Here is a 27,768-nt window from a genome sequence, read left to right as displayed (position 1 = left end):
CAGCATAATTCTAAATATCAGAGCTTAATGTACAACTGTGATTTAATCAAAAAATAAACATATACAAATCCATGCCCTATTAATTCACTCCACGGTAAACCTGCTCTAAATCAGGTTTATAAGGGTTGTAATTCCAGTGGTACCATATCAAATTCAGGGCTGGTTTCAGATCTTAAAAAAAATTTTAAATCATCATGCTTTTTTCCAGTGGATACAACACCTAGACTATGCTGACAGCAATAAGCCTAGCTGCAGACCCCAAGGCAGCTGTGGAGCAGGACAGGGAATAGGTGAGCTATGAGGCAAGATAATTTTGTTCACTTGATATTTACAGAACTATAGCACTTCCACCAAGCAAGCCTGGCATTAATGTGGGGCTTTCAAAACTACTGGGGCCCTAGCCTTCAAGCAAACACACAAGTCTGTTACACAAACTCCTCCAGAAGCAAAGTACTTTCTATCTGCGTGATAAAAATTCACTCCTACTGGTATCAAGTGTGTCCCAATTTTTCCTCTTTGCAACATTCCTTTCAGGATGGTAATATGTACCTGCTGAAAACTGACAGAAATTAAGCAACTCGCCCAAGGACTCAAAGACTTGAAGTCAAATATCAAAAGTCCTTAGGTTGTTAACATTGGTCATCCTTCTCCCATCACCAGTTTTGTACTGATCATGCCAATCATTTATGAAATTAATTCACTGACTTTTTTTGGTGATAAATGGGTGTTTACAGTCTACCTCACAGAAAGATCATGAGTAAAAAGAGATGGGCTCATCTTGAAATTAACTGTAACAAATAATTACCTATAACACAGAGAACTATGGAAGACAGACAAGCCCAATAGGTATTAAAAAACCCCAACAAAACAAAACAAAACACCTCAAAGAACATTAAAGTCACAGTTCCATAGAGAAACAGAATTCCCTAGTCCAAGAACACTCCATTGAAAGTTTAAAAACAGTGTTTACTTTTACTGTTCAATAGCAGGATTAATATTTAATAGGAAAAACAAGAAAAGTATTGTGTTCTAGTAGGGTCTAGACAACCACAGGAAAAAAGCCTGAAGCAGCATTAGTTGTGCAATTGTGCAGCCTACATGGGAGATTCACAGGGTATCTGCACACCCTTCATCACAAGGAAGCTGCTTGATTTGATTCAGCCAGCAAAGCAACCAATGCAGACAGAAGCTGATACAATGAAAGCAGAAGTTACCTGTTCCCAGTTGAGATAAGCACTCAAACAGGCCAGCAACTCATTGCTTGCACTCTGCCTGACAACTAATTGCATAGCTTTGTTAATTGCACCTTGGAAGACAAATATGTCAGACCATACATTTGTGATAAATAAAATCAATTTTTCTGAGTCTGGAAAGTCTAAGGAAAAAAAGAGAGAACAAAGTAAGTATTTAACATTTAAAAACTAAAAACTATATATACTCAGGCATTAAAAGCTAGTAAACAAGATAACTAGGAAAGAAGGCATAGAAATCACGTAACAACTGCAGCCCAGGGAAGGGGAGTCATACTAGCACATCTCAGTCCAAGATTAAGTAAGAAAAAAAGACCCAAGAGAGAAAAACATCTTCCCTTAAGCCACCTCCCCCATTGTAATTTCACTCTTTTTTTTTTTTTAAGGGAGAAAAAAAAAAACCCGGACTGGATTTTGCTGTGTAACAACAGTGCAAAAGGACCTTTACTTTCGCATTTCAAGGTTAGCCTCCCTTCATACTTCTTACTGCATTTTAGTTCACTAAGGAGAGTAGTCTTGGAGCATTGAAACTGGATTATTTTAGGATTAAATTAAACTGGAAGATGCACTCCAGAAACCTACCTAATACACTCCAGTCACAAATAAGCACTCTGATCACTGCATCAAACTAGAGCTAGTCCAAAAGAAAAGAAATAATCTTAACGTGTAATAATGTGAAAATCAGGTCTTCAGTACAAATCCACAGTACTTGCACCCATACACCTATGAAATCCACATAAAAAAAAAAAAACTTTGCAAAGAACTTTCATACAATTCAAGTATGAAATCTGATATTGCTCAGCAATTTTCCCACACTCCGTCAGGGAAATTGGACGTTATGCAAGTTGTAACTGGGTGTATACAAACGATGCATGTCAAAATGTGTATTTCCATAAACACAAAAAAGTGTGCTACTGATATAATTGAAGAAACTTCGTTCAATAAATTAATTCAGAGCAAGTATCTGACAACTATATATCCAGAACTATACAAGTAAAAGAGAACAGAGTTCCAGGCTATCAAAGGGAAGCTAATAGACCCTTCTGAACACCAAAGCAGAGATATTCAAGGCAAAACATTAAGATTAAACATGAGTGTGTAGAATGCAAGCAATAAAAAGTACATTGGAATAAGCCAGTAGATAATACTTTCATGCATGAAATGCAATACTGCAATATATGCCTGAAACACTGTTGTCAACATAAAAAAACTGAAAAGCTGAATGTGTCTTGCCTCTTCAGCATAACTTCTACATTTTTAGAAAGGTCTTAAGAACTAAAGAGCATATGAAAATACATCAAATCAAGAAGCTTTATTGGATTCACTGAGCATAAAGAATTTACAGAGTTCCATCCAGAGTCTTGGATGGATCTTCTCTACTCTGAAGCCCCTCACCACATAAGAATAAACTTTAGTCAGAACAAGGACTGTTGCTAAACTAGAATTATCTACATGCTGCAACTTGAATTGCTTGCCCAGGAATTCAGAACACTTAAAAGACTGACTCAGTGATGAGTAAGAGTAAAGGGGCATCAAAAGAAGAAAAGAAAAAAAGAAAAAAGGAAGAGAACAAAGGAGAGGTAAAAGAAAAATAACCAAAAAAGGTAAGATTTACTTTATAGTCATTTAAGGCAGAATACCTGAAAGGAGAACAGAACAAAAAAGGATGGACAAGAAGTCAAGAGAACAGATGACACAAGTCTAATGAGGTGGTACTGATTGTTTATAGTCAATTTGGCAATTGTGTAGCTGGCATATAGCTCACACTTGTGTTGCCATAATTCTGATAGGAATTAATATGTGAAACTACATGAAAGAGAAAACCCTAAAATGAATGCATTGTGATCAAAGCAAAATAAATAAAAAAACCCCAAACAACTCTTAAGCTATGTTTACAGCTGTTCACACTCAAAAGATAACAATAAAACCACAGAACAACCACAACAGTAATTTATGCAATTCAAAGTATAAAACAGAAGATCATTTGACAAAAATCTACATTTAGCTATTGAAATTTGGATCTTACCCAGAAAAAGAAAGGAAAAAAGGGGAATATGTAATATTTGCAAGAGCACACAAAAAGACAAAGTACCAAGGTACAGCAGAAAAAAAGGCTTAATTGTTAATTTAGACTAAGAAAAGACATCTGACAAGGAATAGTTTCTGACATAGTGCAGTATTAAAACTATTAACATGAAAAAAGTGAGAGTTATGATGGACTGCATGAAGGACAGAAAAAAAGCTAAGAAAACAGGAATTCCAAAAAGAACCCAAGTAACACCCCCCCCAATATCCCAACCCAACAAAAAAAAGATAATTAAGAACAAAATAAAATCACAAGCCTTCATAAGATAAAAAGAAGAAAGACAGGGACGTTATATGGAAAATAACCATTAACTGAAGCAATTGGCATTTTGCTCCTCAGTGCTCTCAAATTTTATTTTATTTTAATTTGAAACACAGATACCAAGATACTATTTTGAGCCCTGGATGGCTCAGTATTTTCAAACTAAGTGAAGTCCTTCCAGAACTAAGACAGACTCTTGATTTAGTACAGTGATAGTATGTATGTATTACCTTTGTTAACGGGAACAAAAGGAAGGAGGGGAGAGGATGAAAATCAAAATGAAAAAAACTCTCAACCAAGTGAGACTTTGGATAATGGGAGGTAATAAAACTTGAAGGAGGACATGTACTGGGTTTGATCAAGGTATGCCCAACTCCTGACACTATTTTAAGCCAATACTTGTTTTTAAATCACATCTGCTTTATGAATCAGTGCTTACTCAACTAAAATAAGAAAATACTAATAAGCAAAAAGTACAAAATTCCTTGGAAACACATTATCATTTTGAAGATGGTGGGGCAAAAATGAAAGCACAGAGGATCCTAAATAAAATATTTATTTGGAAAAATTACTAGACTACTAAGAGCCTAGGTTATCACCAAACTGAGACACATATGTGGAAGAACTGTGAGAAGGGAAGTTTCTTCTAGAACAGTCTATACTTCTGCACTATAGGAAAAAAGTTATAAGGAAAATGTCCCTTTCACAGGATTTTTTTTGTTTGTTTTTACAAGCATAATCATTCTGGAACACTACAGCGAAGACACACAGCATGTTTAAGATACAAGATCACTAAGCCATACTACACCTTCTTTAAGTAGGCTATAGCAGAAAAGGCGGGCTCTTTCCAAATCTCCCAACTGTCGACAAATTCCTGTATAGACTCGACATAGAGCCTGATTGAAATTGTAATTTGTGGCATTCTTCTGAGCCTTGAGTTTACTGAGAATAACATGCAGCAAGGACTCTGCTAAATGCTGTAAGACACAAAAAATATTGTTAGACTATTATTTACGTGAGAATATTTGATAACATGATAGTAGTATGACAAGTAAAAAGAGCTACTATCTTATTTGCAAGATTACTGTTTGCATATGTATAAAAATGCAGAAAAGTAAATCAGAGGCAACCAGCGAAAGGAAAAAGAGTGAGGAGCAACTTCCCAGAATAAACATGGCTTAAACACATGCAGAATAGGACTGCTATTCTTTAAATATAAATTGTATAGTTATATGATTAAAAACTACCTTCCTTAAACAAAAAGTGAGGAGAAGAATGATAGTGAGGAGAAGAATGATAGGTAGAGGAACCCCAATAACCTAATCAGAGCAAATGGAGCACCCTGACTTGGCAACTCCCAGAGCTGTCATAGGAGGACGAACAGCCCATTGTCCAGGCGCGAGACTTCCAAGATTAGTCAACAGCAGAGTCTCTCCCCAGATCACCTTACACACCGCAGGAAGTGGGGAGAGGGTGTTACTGTCTACAGTAACATGGGACTCCATATGAGATGCAAGGAAGGAGAATATTGGGATTGTGCAAGACTTACTATAGGATGTTTAGAGGGAGGGCTAGAAGTGGGGAGTAGAACGAGAGGCTTAGGAGCCAGGTGCTGGAGAGGCCACAGGTTTAGACTAGGTACCTGCAGACACCAGGGAGTCTGCGTTGGCTTCGTGAGGAACCAGAAGGTCCAAGCCAGCTACCTGAAAGACCGGGGTCTGAGGGTCAGATGCAGGTAAGGGCATAGGTCTGTACCAGCTACTGGAGGGATGTGTGTGCTCTTCTGTGTCTGTAAGTGTGTCAGTGCATGAGACAAGTGGGAAGAACAGGAGTCACCTACTGGATATACTGAGCGTTCAGTGTTAGCTACTGTCTGTGTATATATATATATATGTATGTATGTATTTTCCACTACCAGGCTTTCACCCTGATCAGCCAGAGAAGGGAACAAGATTAGGCGCATGTTGTGTGCACATGTGCCTACCCAGGGGTATGTACTCGGCCTTGCTACTGGCTGGACCTGGAAGGAGAAAGCTGCCACAGCCTTGCTTCTATGAAGTTACCAGATTTGGCAACTCCTAACAGAGATGACCCGAAAACTTAATAGCAACTTCTGTGGAGAACTTAATTGCATTCAAGAACTGAAACAGGGCAAAATGTTGCCATGCATCAGCTGGTGAATTGCTCTGCTGCAGACTACAGATTAGCTATGAGAAAGATGGCAATTAAAGTGAATTTTTTCAACACTGATGCTAAGCAACTTCTGAGAAACAAACTAATGCAAGATTTTTCCAATAAAATTCACTTGAACAACCTGATATAGAATAATAAAGACAAACATCAAATGAAAGGGTATGTCACTATTGTATATATAATACAGGTTTTCTTATTTAATTGAAAAAATAAATAAAGGTAATCAAACCTCATTCTACAATTGTTAATGCTATCCACTACAAAACATGGTGCAAAAATGAAGTGGTTTATGCATACATCAGGAAAGGAAATGTATTTACAGCTGCAGTTTTGCATCTTGGACACCACTGAACAGTAATTTCTTGTGAAGTTCTATATTTGCTTAAGTTACATAAGTTTAGATGTCTGATAACCTTTCAAGACTACACTTTGGCACTGCAGATTACCTGAACAATTGAGAATTCAAATACTACATACTTACACTCTTCATCTGCACATTATTGAAACACAAAATTAAAAGTCATTATCAAGACACAAAATTTTTGTTTACCTTGTTTTTTATACCAAATTCATAGACAACTTCTTTCTCTTCATCTCTCATTACTGGAATCTTTGAGATATTGCCGACGTACACATGGCCTTTAATAACTGGTAACAAGTCAAAACAGGATTCGGCTATTTTCTTCAATGCCAGAGAAACTTTCTGGCAGTCAGGATCAACAACCTTCTTTACTGGTAGTGATGCTTCTGAACTGGAACTGTGTGCTGAATCACTGATTTCACAGCTTTTGTCATGGAAAGCCTCCTGCATTTCAGAGATGGTATTTTTAGTATTTCCATTAGCAGCAATATCATCGGGCTCCAGCTTTGGTGGTTCACTGTCCAACCTTAGTCTCTTTGCACTTCTGGGCATAGATATTGGCAACAGTGTCCGTTTTTCAAGATGATTTGATGAGCTTGAAAACAATTGCTGATTTTGCACATCTTTGTCTTGATCTTTGCTACTATCAGATTTCAAATTGCTCCCGGTTTTAACAAAAGCAGTTGATGTAGATGCAATTGCTTTGAACCCACCTATCTGAGCAACAGGTCCCGGCAAACTTTGGCTGTCTGAAAAAGCACATCGGTTAAGCTGAATATTGCCTTTCAGAATGTTTAGTGTCCTTGCCCTTGCAGACAGTTCTGGATACATAGTGTCCAATATTTTCACAGAATTCTCCTGAGGAGCACCTGGCGCAGCACTATCGGCTGCAAACAGAGGAAATCTCCCTGGGACGGGAAGTGCGTGCTTTGGAATGGATGTACAAAATTTCAAAGGTGAGGAGCGAATCCTTCTACCTACTGCCATTTCTGAGGGTGAGGGAGGAGAAAACAAAAGAGCAGATTTTACTGTTGGAGTATCTGTTAATGGAGACATGAGAGGAGGAACAGGAGTTTCACGTAGTGGAGATATCAGGTCATCAAGAGGGGAAAGCAAAGAGGATCGACCAGTAGAAGACATTACTGGTGACGTGGTACACGCAGCTTTTGGAGGAGTAGCAATCAAAGGTGGTAGCAAAGGGGGCAGAGGAGGACCCATCTCTTGCCTAATTTTATTTATAGTCTCAGATGAGTGTTTTGTTGGCACAGAAGTATCAGCATTTGCAAGAACTGGCTGAGTTAGTTTAACTTTTGGAGTCCTTTTTTTTCTTTTACCTTGAAACAGCCTCTTTGATAGCTTGGCATGCATTACTTGGGCAGCTGACTTGGTTGAAACAGTCGAGAATTCAGATGGCTCCTGCTCTTTGGTCTTCATTTTGTTGTTCTTTTTGAAAGCAACATCCACACAAGACTCTGACTCCAACATAGACAGCTTCTCCAATACTGGTTTTTGTGGCTCAGAAGGCTGCCTAACTGTCTGACAATTGCACTCTACATCAGATAGGGCTGGATTTGGAAGATACTTGACAAAAATGTTTTTTGTACTGCTACCATCTAGGATAACATCAGTGTTGTTTTCTCCTATGTTGCAAGCAGTGCAAGTTTGATTATGATTATATTCTTCAAACACCGATACCTCTGTATCACCAGTTAGTAGACTTTGCTCCACATGTGACTGAAGTTTTTTAGAATCATTTTCTTCTAAGAAATTACCAAGTGCTAACATTCTTGTATTTAATTTACTGTTTTTTACAGCCAGTCTGCAAGTTTCTGAGAATCTGCTCAACATCTGGCATAGAGGTAATCTACCTTCTGAAGCATCTGGCATCACAGGGAAGTCTTTTGATGTCTCCGTTTTTAATAGACTTTCCTCACTGTCATTGACGCATCCACCTCTGTTAGTATCTACCATGCATTCATCAGCACCCTCAGTATTTTCAGAGGTTACTAATAACTCTCTTTTCCAAATGGCTAAGTCGTTAGGATAACACTCCTCAACCACACTTGACAACTCATTTGCAGTACCTGGAGAGCTGTTTGTTTCACAGCGTGTATCCATATTCACCACAGCATCTGCTTTTAGATGACTAACTGTCAAAGTATTTCCTGGGTGCATTGTTGAATGAAATTCACACACTTGGTAATCAGCATCAACAATTGCACCAGTTTCCAGAGCATCTACTGCAATTCTCCTGGAACCTCTCAGTTCCTTTGTGAACAAGGGAACACATTCAGAACATTTCACATATCTAACTTTTTGTATAGAGCAGTCTTTCTCTTCAGATTCATTGCTTTGCTCTGGCATACCAAAGTAGTTTTTAGTCCTTTTTATGGCATTCTTCCCAGATGCCTCAAAACTATCCAAATCTTTGCTTTCTCCCCCAGCTGTTAGTGAACCAGTTCTAGAAGGATCTGTTCTAACCTCCCACGTAGAAGTCCTGCATCCCGATTCTTGATCACCAGACTTTTGGAGAATACAAGTATTCTTATTATGAGAGTTTGCATCCAGAATCTGTGCTTCAACAGACAACTGAGGTTCTTTATCTACTGGCTGCTCATTCTCACCTGGAATTTTCACTTCATTTTTGCGTATGTGTTCCTTCTCAGGGCAGTCCAGTTCTCTGCATGTGTTGTCTTTTTCAGCAGACAGGATCTCAGCACCTTCTTCCAAGCTTTCTGAAGAACAGTTAAATGCACTACCTGTAACACAATTTTTATTTCCTTTGTTTTCCCATGTATGGGAAAAAGCAGCCTTTTCTGTGCAATTAGTTTCACCAAAACTGACAACTTTCTGAAGACTGCAATTTAGATCAGGAGGAATTGTGGATTCCAAGCCAATTCCCACTTGCATGGGAGAATCTGTTTCTTCTGTATTTATACAGTCCATCTCCAAGTCCCCTTGAGTAGAAAAAGCCAAGCTGCTATTAAAATCCATTTCTGAAGTAGGCTGGCAGATGATCTCTGAAATATTATTTTTCTTCACAACATTCTCTTCCCATTTAAATGAAATGGAACAAGTCTCAGTCACCAACTCCTTGCTTTGTTTATTTAATTCCCCTTTTATTTCATCACATGTAACATTTTCAGTGACCAACAACTGATTTAGAGGTTTTGCACACTGTGCCTGAGAAGTAAGATTACTTGCTACTAAGACAGACTCAATGGTATCCACTCTTTCTAACAGCTCACTGCTTTCCTCCCTGAAATCTTCTGGATTAACTTTGCATTCAGACTCTTGAGATTCAAACACTCTAAAGTTCTGAGTTTTGGGCAGCACACATTCTAATGTACTACACGGATTTTCAGGTTGCTTTAGTTCATCTTTTATTTCTGTAAAATCTAACACAGAGGATTCACACTTAGCTACACTGCTTTCTGCATCAGTAACACATGCCGTCTTTGGTAGTGCAAGCATACTTTCCAAGTCTGACTTCCCTTGCGATAAATTACTACCATTATCCTCCTGGTGTGGCTTGCCCTTTAAATACTCGCCCTCATTTATATCTATTAATTTTCCATTTTCTGCACTATGGAGTAGCTCTGACGATTCATCCATTTCTAGAACACTTTCTCTGTTGTATTTCATGGCTAGCTCAATAGTCTCAGGTCTGGTTATATTAATGTCTTCAGTTTTAAGCTGTTCATCATCTTTTGGAAAGGCAGTCCTCTCCATACTTACATTTTTGTCTATGTCATCCATAGACAATGAATTTCTGATTCCTTCAGTAGCAGATACAGGTAAGTAATGTCCAGAGACTTTAGCAGTCTCTGCTTCGCATTCCCTGTCTGCTTCACCTTTTATTGTTTGCACACATTGTTTCTCCAGTATCTCTTCACTGTCAGGTTTTATTTCAGAGCACTGAGAGTGTGCAGAGATCTCAGTAGCTCCAGTGTCTGCCTCAGTGTCCATAATTATTCCCTCTCCATCATGCTGCATCATTAGGTTTTTAGGACACTCAACTTCACAGAAGGATTTTGAACCACTGGGATCAGACAATACATTTTCAGAGAGCTCTCTCTCATTATTTGCCTCTGCACAGAGTCCTTTCATCTGTATTGCAGCTGTTATTTCCTCTCCAATTATCACTTGTTTTATGTTTTCCCCTATGTCACTTGCCAGATTAGTTACTTCAATTATATTTTTTGATTCATTTTCAACCACTTCATTCTGTATCAACATATCAGATTTCTCCTCAGAATCTTTACTTTGAATCACAGTGCATTGCTCAGGTGGCAAATCAGTAACATTCTGGGGAGCAGATACTGTCCCGGGAGTTTCTCTCTCTCCTGATAATCCATCTCCTTCTGCAGTCATTAATTCACCGTGCTTTTCATGTATACCCTCATAAGCACCAGCTCTGATTAAGATTACATTCTCCTCTGTTTGCTCTATGTCACTACATTTTTCCACCTGATTCTGAGGCTTTAAACTGTGTAACGTAAAACCAGATAAGGAATCTCCCTCTTCACTGTGCACATCCTCACTATCTCCTTTCTGTTCTTCAATGGCTTCCGATTCATGTGCTGTTGCTTCAGTTGGTTCTCTCTTCTCAGTTTGCATATTCTCAGAATTCTCCTCTAAATAATCTTTGTTAGTTTCCATGTTTATAATTAAAGTAGCAGCTTCAGCTTCCTTTGTTTCAGCATCTCCTTCCTCCTTGCTTGACATCTTTGGACTGATATGAACATTGTTTTCATTCCAACTCAGGTTACGTGAGATTTCTGCATCAAGACCATGCTCACATGATTTGCTCTGTGTGTTACACTCCTCGTTGAGGCTGAATACATGAAAACTCTGAGAAGGAACTTGATCTTCTTGTAAAATATCCTCCGCTGCAGAAGTACTGCAATCAACTTCTTCGTCACTGGAACTTGTGACTTCTCCAAACAACATATCCTTATAATGAAAAATACAAAGTTAATATTCCAAAGCCTGGCATCAGTTTTAAGGTTTGTTTCTCAAAACAAATATACTGATGGCCCTGACATGCAGTGGTTTTGAGAGATTAAGGCTAATCAACAGAATTACATCCTTCTCCATCATTGTTCTTCACAGCAAATGAAAAGTACTTCTGTGAAAATTCAGAGACTTCTTTACCTACCTACCTGCATTCTAAGATTACTGGAAAACAACATTCAAGCTGTGGAATTTTGCTATGAAAGTCATGCTTACATGCAACAGGAGTTGGAGTGTAAGTCTGCAACACTGGGAAAAGAAATTATGACGGCAGTTGAGACTCGGGTGATTTTGTTCTAAATATACTTCTGAAAATTATATTTTCTCCCCTTCCACAGGCAGAACATGCTAGAAGGCTAAAAAGTATCCATATGGATCTAAACACTCACACAGAGACCCTTTCACTGCATGAGTAGCTAATACTGAAGAAATAAAAAAGCCCAGGAATATCAAATACTTATTTTTGCAGTAATTGTATGACCAAGTTAGTGCCAAGACAGACACATCCTGAAACTCACCTCTGTAGTTAGTGGTGAAAGCTGTACTGGAGAAAGTAGAGCAGGGAGAGGCCTGGCCCAATTCAATATATCCATCACACTTCCACCTGGGCCCTTTTGCTCCTGATCAGAGAAGTCTGAACTGCTGTGTGCCCCATCAGTCTGTTTTATCACATCTACAGTTTCATCTTCACCACCGTGCAGACGTTCTTCAGTAGTCCTGTTCTCAACACAGTCACCTCCAAAAGGCTCAGTACTTGCTTGAAGTTGCATGGCTGTTACAGAATTTTGCTTTGTAACACTTTCCAGTGAAGAATACCATGGTAGCGTTTTGCCATCACACTTCCTCATCTTTTGGTGGATTTGTACAGTTTCTAAGACACAAAAATATTGTTAAGAATTTTCTTCCCCTCTCATTTTTCTTTATAGAGATAATATACCATAGTAGTAGGAATACATTACCATCTTTTCAAGTGATACTTCCATAGACTAGTAATAAGCAGCACTTAATGTCACTTTCAGAAATATTTTTGTTACAGAGATCAGATGTTGTTATTCACAAACAATTCTTTTTTCATGAGAAAAATATAGGTATGTGCAAAGAGCTCCCACCCAAACCACTTTCTGCCTTGGATCATTAAGGCTATTCCTTCCAATTTTTCTTATCAGGAAGGGCCATGCTGGGTAGGACTGAAGGTCCATACACCTCAGTGATTTACTGCAGTTTTAGCCCAGTAACTGATGAGGAAAAGCAGGACAAGCATGCAGTGACATTCCCCGCTCAGGGTGTAATTCTCAGCTTAAGCAACCTGAAGCTTTGAGCCAGCAGCAGCACTTGCAGGCCAGTTACAATTATACCCTGTCATAAACACAGTAAGGGAGTTCTTAGCTATATTCCCGGTTTTATGATTTAATACTCATATGTTTGTTCTTTAAATTTCAATATTGAGTCTAATGGTACAAAATTTTGTCTTTAATGATGCGTCTTAGTTAAAGCTGAACCCTTAAAAAAAAACTTTTAGAAGAGAGGTTCCCCCCCCAACAGACCTATGCACAAAAGAGTTTGAACCACCAAGACAATGAAAGATACTGAGCAGCTGACAACCTTTTCAAGATGTCAACTATACCAGTTTTACAGTTATTCTAGCAAGCAAGAAAGCATGTCCAAATGCTGTGTGATTCTTTGCATTGTACTTTTATTTTGTTCCCTTTAAAATCACACCTTTTATTATTACTCAGTAACCCATTTCTTATGCATGCAGACAAAGCACTTGCCCAAGAAAAGTCTAAACAGTAGAGACAAAGAATTTAAATATCGATTATAATTGTGCTAGATACTTTTAACAGTGAAAAGATGGCCCAATTTTCCGAAATTTAAATTCTATGATTTTATAAAAAGATGACCTCCAATAAAACAGTAGAAATCAACAATTCCAAAACCTCAGTGTCCCACATGGAACTAGAACCTATTCTGTAGTATTTGAAATTCTTAACCCACATTTGTATGTGTGATCTTGTTCATAATGCCCACAAACACTACTGGACACAGATTCAGCAGTATTCAAGCAAGAGATTAAGCCTGTTCTATGTACATCCAAGTACCATCCTACAGTATAAAGAACAGCACATGCACCAAATGGTTTTGAAGTGAGGATGTATTAATTTAATTGGCACAACTTGCATTCTGTGGGCTTCATTATTCATTATAGTGTTTATCCACTGCTAGAACCTGAAGAGATACTCCTGAAGCAGCATCAATGGTAATATCAGATTCAAAACCACTAATTTAATTCCATAGGTGAAAGTGACCTCCCAGAGAATCTTAGATTCTATCTTAGATTTCTTTCATGCTCCTTTGTGCCAACCAGTTCTAAGCTCAGAACTTTCTCCACACTGAAGTGGGCAGAAACACACACAGTTCCATATTTTGCCCCTAGAAGAACTTCAATTAGACAGCTGGGAAGTTTACTTTGCACAGTGAACTACACAATAGTACTAAGTTATCAGGAACTTTACATCTTATCTATATTCTCAAGATCAGTCATATCAGCCATATGGAGCCCAAGAACATTGATACACACCATCCACTGAAAAGCTCCCTCTGAAAAATGGATCAAAGATATATTTTCTGAATAACTAGGAGTCTCCATCCTTCTCTCCTCATCCCTTTCCAACCCAGTCCCTGATAACTTTTTCTAATTTTCTTTAGGAATAAGATGCTTTTTTCATGGTTACCCCTTTACGTGTAGGAAGAGTTGTCACAGCAGTTTTCAAAGGTTCAGGATACGGTTAACTTCTCTGTAGGAAACGGCCAACTCTTTGGCACCTTGGCCTGTACTTCAGGTCCATGAAAAGCCCTCCTGATATCGAGCCCTTCTCATTGGAATCATCCTCTCAAAGGTCATATTGCATGGACAAATTTTACTTTATCCAGGGAATCACACTCCTTTTCATTATGTCACCTACCAAAATGGTTAAGTTTTGTCCTCAAATCTACAACCTGGAATCTAATCCACATAGCTTCAAACCCTTATATTGCTCCCTTCTCCCACTTCTGAGAGAAGGTTAAGATTACTCATCTGAAAACACCATCAAAATCTACCACACACTACTGTGAAATACTTCCTTGATGAAGGATGGAGAAAGGAGAGCAGAGATGAAATAAACAATCCAAAGCTAACATCATTTGCCTTGGTACTAAACAAATTGAATTTTACAATTCAAATCTGTGCTCTTGATTGGCCACATCGCAGGGCAACTCACTGTTGCAAACCAAGGTCCTCTTCTCTCCCTACCCTAAACAAAGCAACTTTCTGAAACAAGTCTTGTTTTTTTCTCTCAGAAAGAAGAACCAGATTAAGATGCTGGATATTATCAAAATAATTCATCTAGCCATAGAATCTCTGCTGGTTTACAGCAAAAACTCATTACTATCAGCACAGTGATTGCAAATGCCTGGCAGCAGCAACTGAACACTTCTCAAGGACAAACTGCAATACTTCTCTGAGGAAAAATACCTTCACAGAAAGTTTCTAATGCCGTGCCAACAACCCTTGATTTTTCAACCTGTTTACAATTATGTGAATTTCAGGATGCTTCATACACTAGCTATTCTTTAGAGCTACAGACACTATTCTGTTTTTCAAGACAGCAAATTCATACATCCCATCATATGAAACAAATCATTAGGGTACACAGTGCATACCTGAAACTAAATGCTCAATGCTACACTACCTAAACAGATGTTATCTTGAGAGGTTTTCATATGGTCTTATAAACAGAAAAGAGGTCTGCTTCTTAAATCACTCACATCCTGTGGACTTTAATTGCAGGACCATAAAACATACACAGATCCTTAGGGATTCAGTCTTATCTTTGTATTTTACATGTAATGTCACTGCTTGTATCTCCTTTTATCTGGTACTAAAGCAGACACCAAGGGACCTCCAGTGCTCCCTTCCATCCCCGCTCTTAACATCTACATGCAGCTTCTCCTCTATCCTGGATCCCCCAATGAAAAGGAAGATCGGATAAGATGCGTATAGCTCTGCAGTAGGCCAGATTTAGCTCAGAACCCTGTATACATACTACTTGAAGAGGCTCAGCTCCTCCCAGACATGGTCTTCCCATCTTCTCTCATCTCCTGTCACCATAAGCCTGCATATGAACAGTGCATGTTGGAGAATCCAAATTACCAAAATCTTCAGCACTGGGCTGCAAGATTTTTCAAATGCTTTTTCGCATGCCCATTCACAATGTAGGTGAGTTTATGCTCAAATTACCCAGGAAACAGTTTTCCAAAACTTAGAAAACCAGTAATGTCTTATTAACCTTAGAATACGGTCTAAGGCTATTGGTCTGATGATCAGCTGCAGGTACAGTCAACTTTATTACTGATAGATTTGTAGCAATACTACCAAGACCAAGCAAAAATGCTTTTAAATTAAGTTTGGCAAAACCTCATTGTCCTATGAGGCTTTCACAACGGCACATTTATCCGAAAAAGCGTGAATGGAAAGTCTGATAAGTCTTCCAGTTTTCATACATGAACATGTTCTTCAAGAAAGCCATTCAAGGTGGTATCAACCTTGGTGGAAGAGAGAACGCACTGATTGTAATGCAAAGCTTTGGGTATTTTACAGCATGCTGTATTTTACAGTGTACTAAGAAATCAGCCAAAGAGGTATCTTCCTGAAAGACTAGATCCAGGCAGACAGATGAACTGACACTCCCTGGAAAAGATGCTTCAGCAATACTACTATCAAGCTGATTTGCTCTCTAAGATGAAATGATTATAATATGGAACAAGAAATTAGGGCAAACTCATTAAGATCCTTTTTTTTGTTAGAAGTTTGCATCAGTAAACATAAGCATTTTGCTATTACGAATCCAAGGTAATCGCCACTTTCATGAGATGCGGAACAAGATGGCTGTCCTAGGCTTAACAGGGAAAAAAACAAACCCAAGGCAGCAGAAAGCACAATGAATTTCTACGATACCTAGCCACTCCAACAAAAGCAAAAGAGGACTGACTAGAAGGCGCTGCTATGGACAATTGCTCAATTGCTTCCTTTTGTGAAAGTACTATTGTTTCCCTGAGAAGATGTGAATAGGAAAGATGGGATAGGACTCTTGGAATCTAAAGTTCCCCTTGTGGTGGATGGGAAGGAGATGATACTAGAACCCAATACCCCTGAAATCACCTGTATTTCAAACTCTTCAGCTTCTTGTGCTTGTTTTTGTTATTTGACTCTTGATCAAGAAATCAAATTCAGAATCTCAGGGGACAACAGTCTAGCTCAGTTTTGGAGCTGAAGCCACAGATCTGCTGCATTAAACTGGTGGGAGTAAGGCTGATAAACTGGTTTATGAGCTGGTCCTTATATTTTGGCACCTCTTAAGTGGACTCCACTGGAACACAATCTGAAACCAGATTCATTGGGATCTACACTGGTAGCAAATTTTAGACTTAACAGGGTGGGGAGACAGTCTAACAGTTCACCTTCAAAGGTCTTAATAAGGTAGCGTACTTATCCTAGACAGTATCTCTACAGCCTGAGTTACAGAAAAGCAAAGTAGTAGAGAAAATAGAAGAAAAATGAAAGATTAATAAGCACACTCTGGACAGACAACTACAGAAGTACTAATGCAGCTTCAAGGCACCTATTACTCTTGAGTGCAGAGGGAAAACTACATCAGTTATGTGAAGTTAAAGCAGTTCAAGTTTGCTGTGAATGTGCATGTGGATAACTACTCAGATTATTTTTTATTATTATACTGAATATCACACTACAAAATTAAAGCTATCACCAATGTATATGTTTTGTTTCTCTGTATCACAAGTATGAAAATTAATGCACCATTATCTATTATTATTCAGGCAGATATGAATGAAGAAGATGGTGGTAACAGCTTCTTAAATTTTATAATCCAACTATGTTACCATGTGTTTGTTTCAGACTAAAAAGAGTGCTTGCATCCCCTAATTCACATTATATACTGCAGAGTTTATAACGATATAATAATTAAGGTACAAACATGAGAGGTGAGTTTTGACTACTTAGAAATAGTCAAAGCAGCTGATAGTAAAATAATTTGATTTCTCAATTGCAACAGCAGATTACAACACCTTTTTTTAGAAGAGCATTCCAGTTTACTTGGCTGTTCAAATTTCCAATTATTTTCAAATATTCTAATCACACATGTACTTGACCACACAATCACCAAGGAAAGTATTTAAGTCTGTCAAAAAAGTGTTATGCAAACAGTACTCAACCTGATGATACACCAATAAGACTACATTAATGCACTTGTATATTAATAAATTCACATTTACTGGAACCTACCTTCTGTAGCAGTCTGACTTCTTTTTCCAGGCCATGCCTTATCCTGAACAGAAGCTGAAAAAATATTTATTTTTGGTCAGAAAGAGAGACAGTTTCAAGACAATTACAGGACTTTGCATGCTATCTCACCCAAGACAGGATCATTTTCCTGATTCTCTCTTTTTCCTGTTGCACTGTCAATGCACATCCAGAGTTCTTCTAACAACAGCTTTATTTTTTCTGTTAAAAAAAAAAAAATTTATAAATTGAGGAAAACCTCAGTTGCTCAAAGGGCTAAGTATTTATGTTTAATTTTACTCAGAACACAGACATGCCTACAACAAAATACCCACAACAAAATTACGACAAAGGACATAAAGGCATTTTAGTTTCGGAGAAAGAGAAATGCTAAATGCCATTGAGGGAATGGATCCTGTATTGGTCACAGCCACACAGCAGACTGAAGGAACAGTTGCAGAATGCTTTAGCTCTTCCTTTCTATAGTGAGGGTGGCTTAAAGTTGTAGCAGCCCCCAGAGAAAAATGTAAAAGCAGATTTGAATGTAGCATTAGTGAAATTAAACAGCTTGCTAAAACAACTCAGGTGACATGAACATAAATGGGGAAGGAAATCTTTTAGGAAGAAAGTATTTATATCACATTCTTTCTTGATGCTCACTCAGCAGTAACTCATCTTAGTCTTACCATGGAGCAACAGCACATTAAATGTATCTGAATTAATTATCAGGCCACAACATTAATAGACATTGTCTAGAGTCCTACCAGCACCATTGCTAGGTGATGCCAAAACACCTAGTTCCAGAACCAGAAGGGCAGGTGGAGAGGGAGAAACAGACCAAAAACTCAACAAAATACACAAGCACCTAACCTACTCATGCCAAAACTATCATCAGATCCAACAATCAGGTACTGAGACTATTGGTTTTGTGCCAATTCTGGAAGTCAAAGACCACAGCAAACTGCTACTATTTTATGAAGAGACATTATTAAAAAAACCTCAGCACATAAGACGAAAACCTGCCAAATTTTGCATGACAGCTATTAACAACACTAACAATTTCTCATTAGTAATAACGCCTTGCTGCTATCTGAAGCTCAAATTAGAGCTCAGATCTTAATTTTCCCATTTTGCCATTAACTAAAAATTAAAGGATGAAACTGGGTACCAATTTAGTACAATCCAAAAGGCAGTAAAAATATGCCAAGACACACAAGAACTGACAAGGTCTAACTTTTTCAGAAAAGTTTAATTTTGGCAAGCAAATTTATATAGAAATATTGTAAAGCAAGAAACAGAGCAGGGAAGTTCTTCTTCTGCCTGAAAACTGCCTTCAGAATTTCTAAACAATTCAAAAGCAATACCAGTATTATAAAAGACTGCAAAAATCGAAAACCTAAATTTGCTTAAAGTTTTGCCTCAGAAATTTAGAGGAAGTTTAGAAAGAGTTTCCTCCATTACACAGTTAGATTCAGAGAATTTGTAGCAGATATTTTAGATCATTAGGGGAAAAAAAGTCAATAGGGTAAGAAACAACTATACATCCTGGATTTCTACTTGATTTACAGAGCCTCACAGAGAACTGTGGCAGATTACACTCCTATCTTGTGTCTTTTGCTTTTCATGCTTCCTTCGTGATTTCAATAAGCTTCAAAGACAATGGTATTGTATTCTTCTGTGTTTGCATTGTTTTCTAATGGCACAGCAACTGATGTCACACATGCATGGGGTAAACTAGTTATTTTAATGAATCAAGTATTTTTCTTATTGCAAAACTGAAAATAGTATTATTACAATAAGACTATTACATTAGTCCTTCATCAGTGTAACATATCTGAATCAACCACATCTGCTCTCACAGCATTTCTGGCAGTATCTTCTGTTACCAAAAATGCAACTCTGGAAGAGTTGCAATAAATTTGTAATAGTTGGTTCCACACAGAGAACAGTCTTGCAAAAAAATCTTACCTTTGTCTATATCTGTTGTAAGATCTTCACTGGAACTCTGGGTCTCCACATGCTTAACTATTAAAAAGAGAAGAGGGGGGAAATGTTCAAACAGAACAATACCACACACAAATCTGAAGGCAATCAAAGGTGAACACTTACCTTTTCTGCACTTCTCTTTAATTACACCATCAAGTTTTCCCTGTTAAAATTAAATAATATTAATTTTTAAGGCTATACGTAGTTTGTAGAGCATCTACTCTTAATTAGCATGAAATATAAATCAACATTTCAAAGGTCATGCTTCAGCTGGAAAATTTCTATATCTTACAGTGAATTGCTATGTTTAGTTACTCAATATCCCCAACAAATGTAATTTTACTATTTCAGTATCCCAATTACTAGTAGCTTCCATTTTTTCCCCCAGAAATACTAAAAGAAGCTTAATCCAAAAGACCAGAAAAATCTTACTTGCGCCTTCTTTAGCTCCTTTTCAAGCCTTTTCTTTTCAGTTTTCAGTTGCCTGAAGTCCTGTGCATGCTTTGTTGCAGCTTCTTCAGGAAAGAGAACAAAAATTCAAGTTAAAAACTACAACATAAGAGACAACTAATTTAAGTAGCACTGGTCACCAGTTTGCATATCAAATTACCAGGGGAAAAAAAAAAAAAGACAGTGTGAAATACAAATCTATTGAAGTTATATTTTGGCTCATTAAGATAACTCATGCATACAAGTATGTCATCTTCCACTGCATAATTACTGTTCTGAACTACTAAAATACATTTATAACCTTTCTCACTTACATGCAAGAATGAAGAGTGGGTCATATTGTAATGATACTGTACTGTAGAGCAATATACACTAAGTGAAAAAAAGGGAATAAAATTAAGGATGAGGTGCAATGTTTTTTTCATGTGTTTTACTCTATTTAAAAGAAGGCTCTGGTTCAAAGATGAAAACACGGTAACCAACCGCATTAGAAAGATGCAGATAGCACTCAAGACTAGTATCAGAGAAGAGTACTTTATCTCTTCATGTCTAACAGACACCTGGGAAGAGTGCAGATGGGTGGGAATAAAGAGTACAGGGCAGGTAAGTGAGGACTGAATGTGAGGTTCCTAGGGAAATTCTCAAGCAAAAGAGACACTTGAGAGAACTCCTGAGAGATCACCTTGGTGACTTACACACGGAAAGCAGAGAAAAGACAGATGGAACTTGTCTGCTGATCAGATCAGGTCACAGAAGAGCACATATCAAAAGAAAGAGCATTAAAAAGGCAGCTAAGATGGTAGGTTGACAAAAAACAATCATGGGAAAATTTCAGATTGACAAAAGATACCAGACTAAAATACGGGGCCTGCAATACTTAATGAATACAGAAAATAACAAAACAGATAAACTAGCCACTCGGACTGGACCTAATGCAAACTGTCTCACAGTATTTTGTTCTAGCTCTGCCAGAATTTGAGTTTTTTGGGGCAAGAGGGTATAAAAAACTTGCTGACATGTAATAGAACTTCAAAATGCTCATCAAAATAAACAACCTTTACCTGTACTTTACAGTAGGATTTGGGCAGTTTCTAACACTAAGACACAAGTCACTCAGTTTGCTGTACTTTAAACTGTGTATGCACAGCTGCAAGTGTGCCATGAATGAAAATATTTGCCTCGCCAACTAACAGTGCAGCAAGTTAAATATCAGAATGCTTTATGCATATCCACCCTCTACTAGCAAAGAAAAGCACAGTGCCACGTGACAAGTGCTTTATCTTTACTTAAAAACAAAACAAGCAAACAAACCAAAACCAACTGCCAGAATATTTAAAAATCAGAAAACATGTGTCAGGATCACTACATATTTAAATATGATGATAAACGTGACTAGAAGAATCCTGCCAAGCTTATTAGAATGCTGGAGCACATGCCCTGTGAAAACAGGCTCATTGAACTAGACTTAATTAGCCTGAGAGGAAAAAAACCCCAACAAAAAAAAAACGTAGAAAGGATCCAAGAGCAGCTTTCCTGTACCTATAAGGAGGTATCAAGAAGATGGGACGAGACTGTTCAGTGGCGCATGGTGGGAAGACGAGAGACATCAGGCATAAGTTGAAACAAAAGTTTCCAACTGGCTATAAGGAAAAGGTTTTCACCACAAAGACAGTCATGCAGTGAATCTGGTTGCCTGGACAGGCTGGACAGACTCCATCCGTTGAGATTTTCATGACCAGAAGTTCCCTTACAACTTCATTTATGCCATATGCCTAAAATACTCAACAGAAAAAATTTTGCAGGAGGGCTGATGTAATTCAGAGACCAAGTACCACTCACAGTATTACCCTGCCTTGCTCCTTGGGGCCTCAGCATTAGAAAGTTGTGATTACTTCTTTGGATAAAAAAGGAATCAAGAGATGGAGTAGGACAACATCACAGTAACACAATATAGAAAGTTACCTTCAAGTTTCTTCACTTTTGTTTCCAGTTTCTTTCTCCTGTTAAAAAGAAGGAATTAATACATCATTTTTGTATAGAATTATGTTGCACAAAAAGCCAGGAAAAAAAAAAAATCTAGCCATTTCAGAGAAAACACACCTCCTAGACCCAGGGCCTATGAGACCAATGTATCCCTGAAGTTGAAAACTTAAATCAGTGGCATGTTGCTGTCATTCTCTGTATCTGTATCTGTTACAGATGTAGAGTTTGCTATTAAGAGAGTCAGTCCACTAATTCAGGCACATAAATATACCTTCAGCTACAACTGCAAGTTACAAACACAACCCAAGAAAACCGGCTTCTGGTCTTTTGCATTTCTGTGATGTAATACAGACAGGTTAGTTTTACTCCTTAAAAACAATTAAGCCTTGCTTACAATCAATAAGACCTAAGCAATGAGATAATCAGGAATAGTCTCCAGGATCACTTACGTCCCACAGCTTTTTGTTCAGAATATTCAGGCGTTTACTAAAACCAAACCACAAAAATTATGCATTCGGAGCAATTTTGACCTCAGCATTTCCAACTCTACCTTATATGTAAAACATACATGGAACTGGAAAACAAAATAAAAAAACCCCAGTAAACACTTCTATTATTTTCTTCTGTCAAATCCCAGTATCCCAGAAACAGTTTTTAAACTTGTGTGATAAGAGAGGACCCTGTCCTGACAAAGACAAGCTACCAATGCTCACTGATCACTTTCACAAAGAACACAGTTCATCCATTCCCCATATTAAAACTTATGTAATGGTTTGAGATTTACAGCCTAAGCCTTTCTGGATGTGCAAGCTTTAATCATCACTTCACACATTAACTGGAATACATTTGAAAACCCACTCAGAAACAGGATGATGTTGGCCCATCACAGACCCTTAGCATGCTCAGTAGTTAAAGCATTTATACTATAAAGTAATAGACTGATGCTCTTGGGTCTTCTCAGCCTGAACAGGTTCATACTTAACTCTCTATACTCAGATGGTGGCTTTGACAGTCAAGCCATTGGTGAGAATTTCAGAAAAAAATCCTCATAAAACACCTTTGCAGAAAAAAAAGAAAAAAAACCAAAACAGGCGGGTTGTCCTTTAAAAAATAGCAGGTAACAAACTTCTGTTTCTCTGCAGATTATCTTCTGACCAATGCACAGAAGCACTGCATCTACAATGTATGGACATCGGAAGCAAGGACAGGCGACAAGGGAGGACTACAGAGATGCTGTTCACCATTGCAGGGAGAAGATTCATGCAGCCAAAGCTCAATTAGAGTTCAAGCTCACCAGTACGTTGAAGGACAACAAAAAAGGCTTTTTCAAGTATGTTAACAGCAAAAGGAGAATCAGAGATAACAGTGGTCTGTTACTTGATGAGGTCAGTCACCTAACAAACAGGGACATAGACAAAGCAGAGACATTTAATGCCTTTTTCACCTGTCTCTGACACCGATGATGGGATGCCCAGAGCTCTGTGTTGGAAGACCATGACTGGGGGAATGATAAACTCCCACCCAGCTCTGAACTTGTTCAAGACTTGCTGCTCCAGCTGGATGCATGGAAGTCTATGGGGCCTGGTGGGATTCATCCCACGGTACTAAAAGAGCTGGCCAATGTAATCACGGGACCTCTCTCCATTATTTTTCAATGGGCTTGGGAGTCTGGAGAGGTCCCAGTTCACCGGAAGCTGGCAAATGTTGTCGCAATGTTCAAGAAGGGTAAGAAGGAAGGCCATGGTATTTACAGGCCTGTCAGGCTCACTCCAGTGCCAGGTGAAATTATGGAGAAGGTTATTCTGGAAGTTATTGAAAAAGACTTGAGAGACAGTGCAGTCATTGGTCAAAGCCAGCACAGGTTCACAAGGGGAAAGTCCTGGTTATCCTTGCTCATGTCCTTTTATGACAAGGTCACCCATCTATTTGACCTCTGGGAAGCCAGTAGATATAGGTTTTTCTGGATTTTAGCAAAGCTTTTGATACCATCTCTCACAGTATCCTTCTGGACAAAATGTCTAGCACGCAGCTAGACAAGTCCACAACACATTGGGTAAGCGACTGGCTGAGGGGGCAGGCTCAGAGTTATGGGGTTATATCAGGCTGGTGGCTATTCACCAGTGGGATTGCCCAGGGCTCCATTTTAGGGTCAGTGCTCTCTAATGTTTTTATAAATGATCTGGATGCATGAGTCAAATGTGTACATTAAGTTTGCTGATGATACAAAATTAGGAGGAGCTGTAGACTCCCTTGAGGATAAAGAGGCCTTACAGAGACCTGGACAGACTAGAGAGCTGGGCAGTCACCAACCATATGAAATTTAACAAGAGCACATGCCAGATTCTCCACATGGGATGGGCTAATCCTGGTTATACATACAAAATGGGAGACGAGAGGTTGGAGAGCAGATGTGGAAAGAGATCTGGGGGTCTGGGTTGATGGCAAGTTGAATGTGAGTCAACAGTGTTACCTGGCAGCCAAAAGAGCCAACTGTGTCCTGGGGTGCATCAAGCACAGCACAGCTAGCTGGTCGGGGAAGGTTTGTCCCATTAGACCACCCTGGTGCAGCCCCACCTCAAGGCCTGTGTGCAGTTTTAAGTGTCTCAATATAAGACTGGACATCAAACTATTAGTGTGTCCAGAAAAGGGCAACCAATATGGTGAAAGGTCTAGAAGGCAAGACTTATGAGGAACAGCTGAGGTTACTTGGTTTATTCAGCAAAGAGAAAAGAAGGCTGAGGGGTGACCTCATCACAGTCTACAACCTCCTCAAGGGGGGCAGTGGAGGGGGAGGAGCTGATTTCCTCTCTCTGATGACCAGTGACAGGACATGAGGAAATGGAATGAATCAGATTGGACATTAGGAAAAGGTTCTTGACTGTGAGGGTGGTCAGTACCTGAACCAGGGAAGTAGGGCACTAAGCCTGTCAGAGTTCAAGGAGCATCTGAACAATGCTCTTAGTCATATGGTTTAGTTTTAGGTAGTCCTACAAGGAACAAGGAGCACTGGACTCAGTGATAGTTGTAGGTCCCCTTCTCAAGATAGAAATTCTATGATTCAAACAACTAAGAATCTGAATAACCAGACAGCCACTAAATGCCAACATTTATCATTGCAATGATTTTTACAGATGAAACAGTTACTTCTACAAGTGCAGTAGTATGCTGACTAATTTCATCAATACACATGCTTACATTAAGAATATTGGTACATGTTAAAACTAGTAATTCACAAAAAGCAAGGCTCATAGATGATGCACTTGGACAGAACTCCTCTTATGCTATGCAACTCAAGCTCCCATCTGATTTTTAAGATGCACACACAACTGAAGCTGACAGAAAGGTATGCTAACAGAAGCTACATTCAGAAGCAGAATACATACAGTATTATAATCTACTCAAACTACAAAAAACATAATGTGGTTACATTTGTAATACTCAAAAGTTGAAAATTATAAATACAAACAACAACTGTGTCTGTCATTTACTTCATCCTTAGAATGTGATCTTTTAATTTAAATGAGCAACCGTACTTCTGGAAAAGTCTAGTGTTTTGAGTACTTTTTTCAAAGCTTGTCTGTAGGAATGATTTCATACCTAAAATCTTCACAGTGGACATGTGCATTCATCTCAAGTTACCACACTTGTTATAAGCTCAGAATTGGGGAACTGCCATCCTTGTAAATATTCAAAATCCAGTCAGACAAGGTCCTGAGCAACCTAACTTTGACACCGGCTCTGAATGGCAGATTGGACTGAAGGACTTGAGAGATAATTTTTGACCTAAATTATTTTACAGTAACTGTAGATTAACATTTTATGAACAATTCACTAGAATTATGCTTCTGAAGAAACTCAGCTCTCAAATTACTGAGCTCATGTGATCTACTGCTTAAAGTGGCCTCAAAGCCAAAGGTATATAAAATAGCTATACCATCACAATGACTGAGGTTGGAATGGATCTCTGGAAGACACCTTGTCCAACCCACCCTGCTCAAGCAGAGCCACTTAGAGCTTGCTGCCCAGGCCATGTCCAGATGGTTTCTTAGTATCTCCAAGGATGGAGAGACCACAACCTCCCGGGGTGACCTGTGACAGTGCTCACTCACTCTCACAGTAAAAAGCATTTCCTGATGTTCAGAGGGAATCTCCCATGTTTCATTTGGTGCCCGTTGCCTCTGATCCTGTCACTGGGCATCATGGAAAAGAGCCTGGCTCCGTCCTCTTTGCACCCTCCCTGCAGGTATTTATACACATTGATGAGATCTCCCTGATCTTCTCCAGACTGAACAGTCCCAACTCTCTCAGCCTTTCCTCAAGGGAGAGATGTTCCAGCCCCTTAATCATCTTCGCGGTCCTTCACTGAACTCTCTCCAGTACATCCATGTCTCTGTTGTACTGGGGAGCCCAGAACTGGACACAGTACTCCAGGGGTGGCCTCACCAGTGCTGAGTGTAGAGGGGAAGGATCGCCTCCCTCAGCCTGCTGGCAGTACTTTGCCTAGTGCAGTCCAGGATAGCCGTAGCCTTTGCCACAAGCGTACATCAGTGGCTCGTGTCCAACTTGGTGTCCAGCAGGATCCCCAGAGCCTTTTCTGCCAAGCTGCTTTCCAGCTGGGTGGCCCCCACCATATACTGGTGTGTGGGATTGTTACTACCCAGGTGTGGGACTTTGCACTTCTCCTTGACAAACTTCCCAAGGTTTCTGTCAGCCATTTCTCCAGCCTGTCAATCTTGTGCTGGATGGCAACATGCCCCTCTGGCCCATCAGCCTCTCCTCCCAGCCTTGTGTCGCTGGCAAACTGGCTGAAGCTACGCTCTGCCCCATTGTGCAGATCACTAATGAAGATGTTGAACAGGACTGGAACCAGTATGCGGCCCCTCTCCTCTCCTCCCAGGGCCAACCAGCCTCCAACTAGACTTTGTGCTGCTCATCAGCACCCTCAGGGCCCGGCCGTGCAGCCAGCGTTCAATCCACCTCACTGTCTGCTCATCCAGCCCCTACAGCAGCAGCTTGAGGGGCTGCGAGATTCTTATGGGAGACAGTGTGAGAGGCCTTACTGAAGGCCTGGCAGACACCAGCCACTGCTCTCCCCTCATCTACCAGGCATGTCAGGTCACCATAGAAGTTTATCAAGCCAGTGAAGCATGATTTCCCCGTGGTGAAGCCATGCTGACTACTCCTGAGGAGTTTCTTGTCCTTCATGTGCCTGGAAGTGGGTTCCAGGATGAGCTGCTCTGTTACTTTCCAGGAATCAAGATGTGGCTGACTGGCCTGTAGTTCCCTGGTTCCTCCTTCTTGAAGATCTAAGCGACAGACAGGATACAGCCGATATATCTATATTGACACAGTATATTGCCAGCACATTAGGGTGGTGAGTTCCCTCTTAAGATGCAGTTAGCAATGTGGTAGCTGCTCTCTGCTGCTCTTAGCTAGCACGATGTGCTAAAGATTCCTTTAAGCTCACAAAATACAGAGTACCTACATGTGAAATAAGTGCAGTCCAGCACAAGAAGTGACAACAGCAACTGACAAAAATGCTAGTCTGCTTGTACAATGTTTTGGATGACAGCAGCTTGCTGCTGTGCTTGCAAGTACCATATGTTTCACAAGCCGTGTAAAGATACTAGGGTATCTCATTTGAGAGATGCCTCAGTCCCTTGATCATGTCTGTGACCCTTTGTTGGACTCCCTCCAGTATGCCCATACCTCTCTTCTACATAGGAGCCCAGAACTGGACACAGTATTCCAGGTGTGGCCTCACCAGTGTTGAACAGAGGGGAATGACCACCTCCCTCAGCTGCTGATAACACCAAAATAACTTAGGAACACCAAAGTTAAA

The 27,768-nt window shown here is 39.3% G+C and overlaps 1 protein-coding gene across 6 annotated transcripts in view; it reads right to left on the bottom strand.

Annotated features, from left to right (window-relative positions):
* The window catches only part of ICE1 (interactor of little elongation complex ELL subunit 1), a 39,257-nt gene that overhangs the window by 5,402 nt on the left and 6,087 nt on the right, over window positions 1-27,768 (bottom strand). For 4 of the 6 annotated variants that reach the window (XM_074869724.1, XM_074869755.1, XM_074869734.1 and 1 more), the window contains exons 7-16: window positions 21,906-21,943; window positions 19,926-20,008; window positions 19,617-19,656; window positions 19,476-19,532; window positions 17,640-17,729; window positions 17,511-17,564; window positions 11,686-12,038; window positions 6,341-11,107; window positions 4,406-4,574; window positions 1,215-1,375 (exon numbers count right to left, since the gene is read on the bottom strand). In XM_074869724.1, the coding sequence (XP_074725825.1) occupies window positions 1,215-1,375; window positions 4,406-4,574; window positions 6,341-11,107; window positions 11,686-12,038; window positions 17,511-17,564; window positions 17,640-17,729; window positions 19,476-19,532; window positions 19,617-19,656; window positions 19,926-20,008; window positions 21,906-21,943 (5,812 nt within the window). Of the gene's footprint in view, window positions 1-1,214; window positions 1,376-1,832; window positions 1,885-4,405; window positions 4,575-6,340; window positions 11,108-11,685; window positions 12,039-15,252; window positions 15,317-17,510; window positions 17,565-17,639; window positions 17,730-19,475; window positions 19,533-19,616; window positions 19,657-19,925; window positions 20,009-21,905; window positions 21,944-27,768 lie in introns of those variants that run through there. The other 2 variants (XM_074869765.1, XM_074869774.1) reach the window with 2 other exon arrangements.

The sequence above is a fragment of the Strix uralensis genome, chromosome 1, assembly GCF_047716275.1.
Source record: "Strix uralensis isolate ZFMK-TIS-50842 chromosome 1, bStrUra1, whole genome shotgun sequence".
Lineage (NCBI taxonomy): Eukaryota > Metazoa > Chordata > Aves > Strigiformes > Strigidae > Strix > Strix uralensis.
Note: the sequence above shows the minus strand (reverse complement) of the source record. Positions and strands in the feature narration are given on the sequence as shown.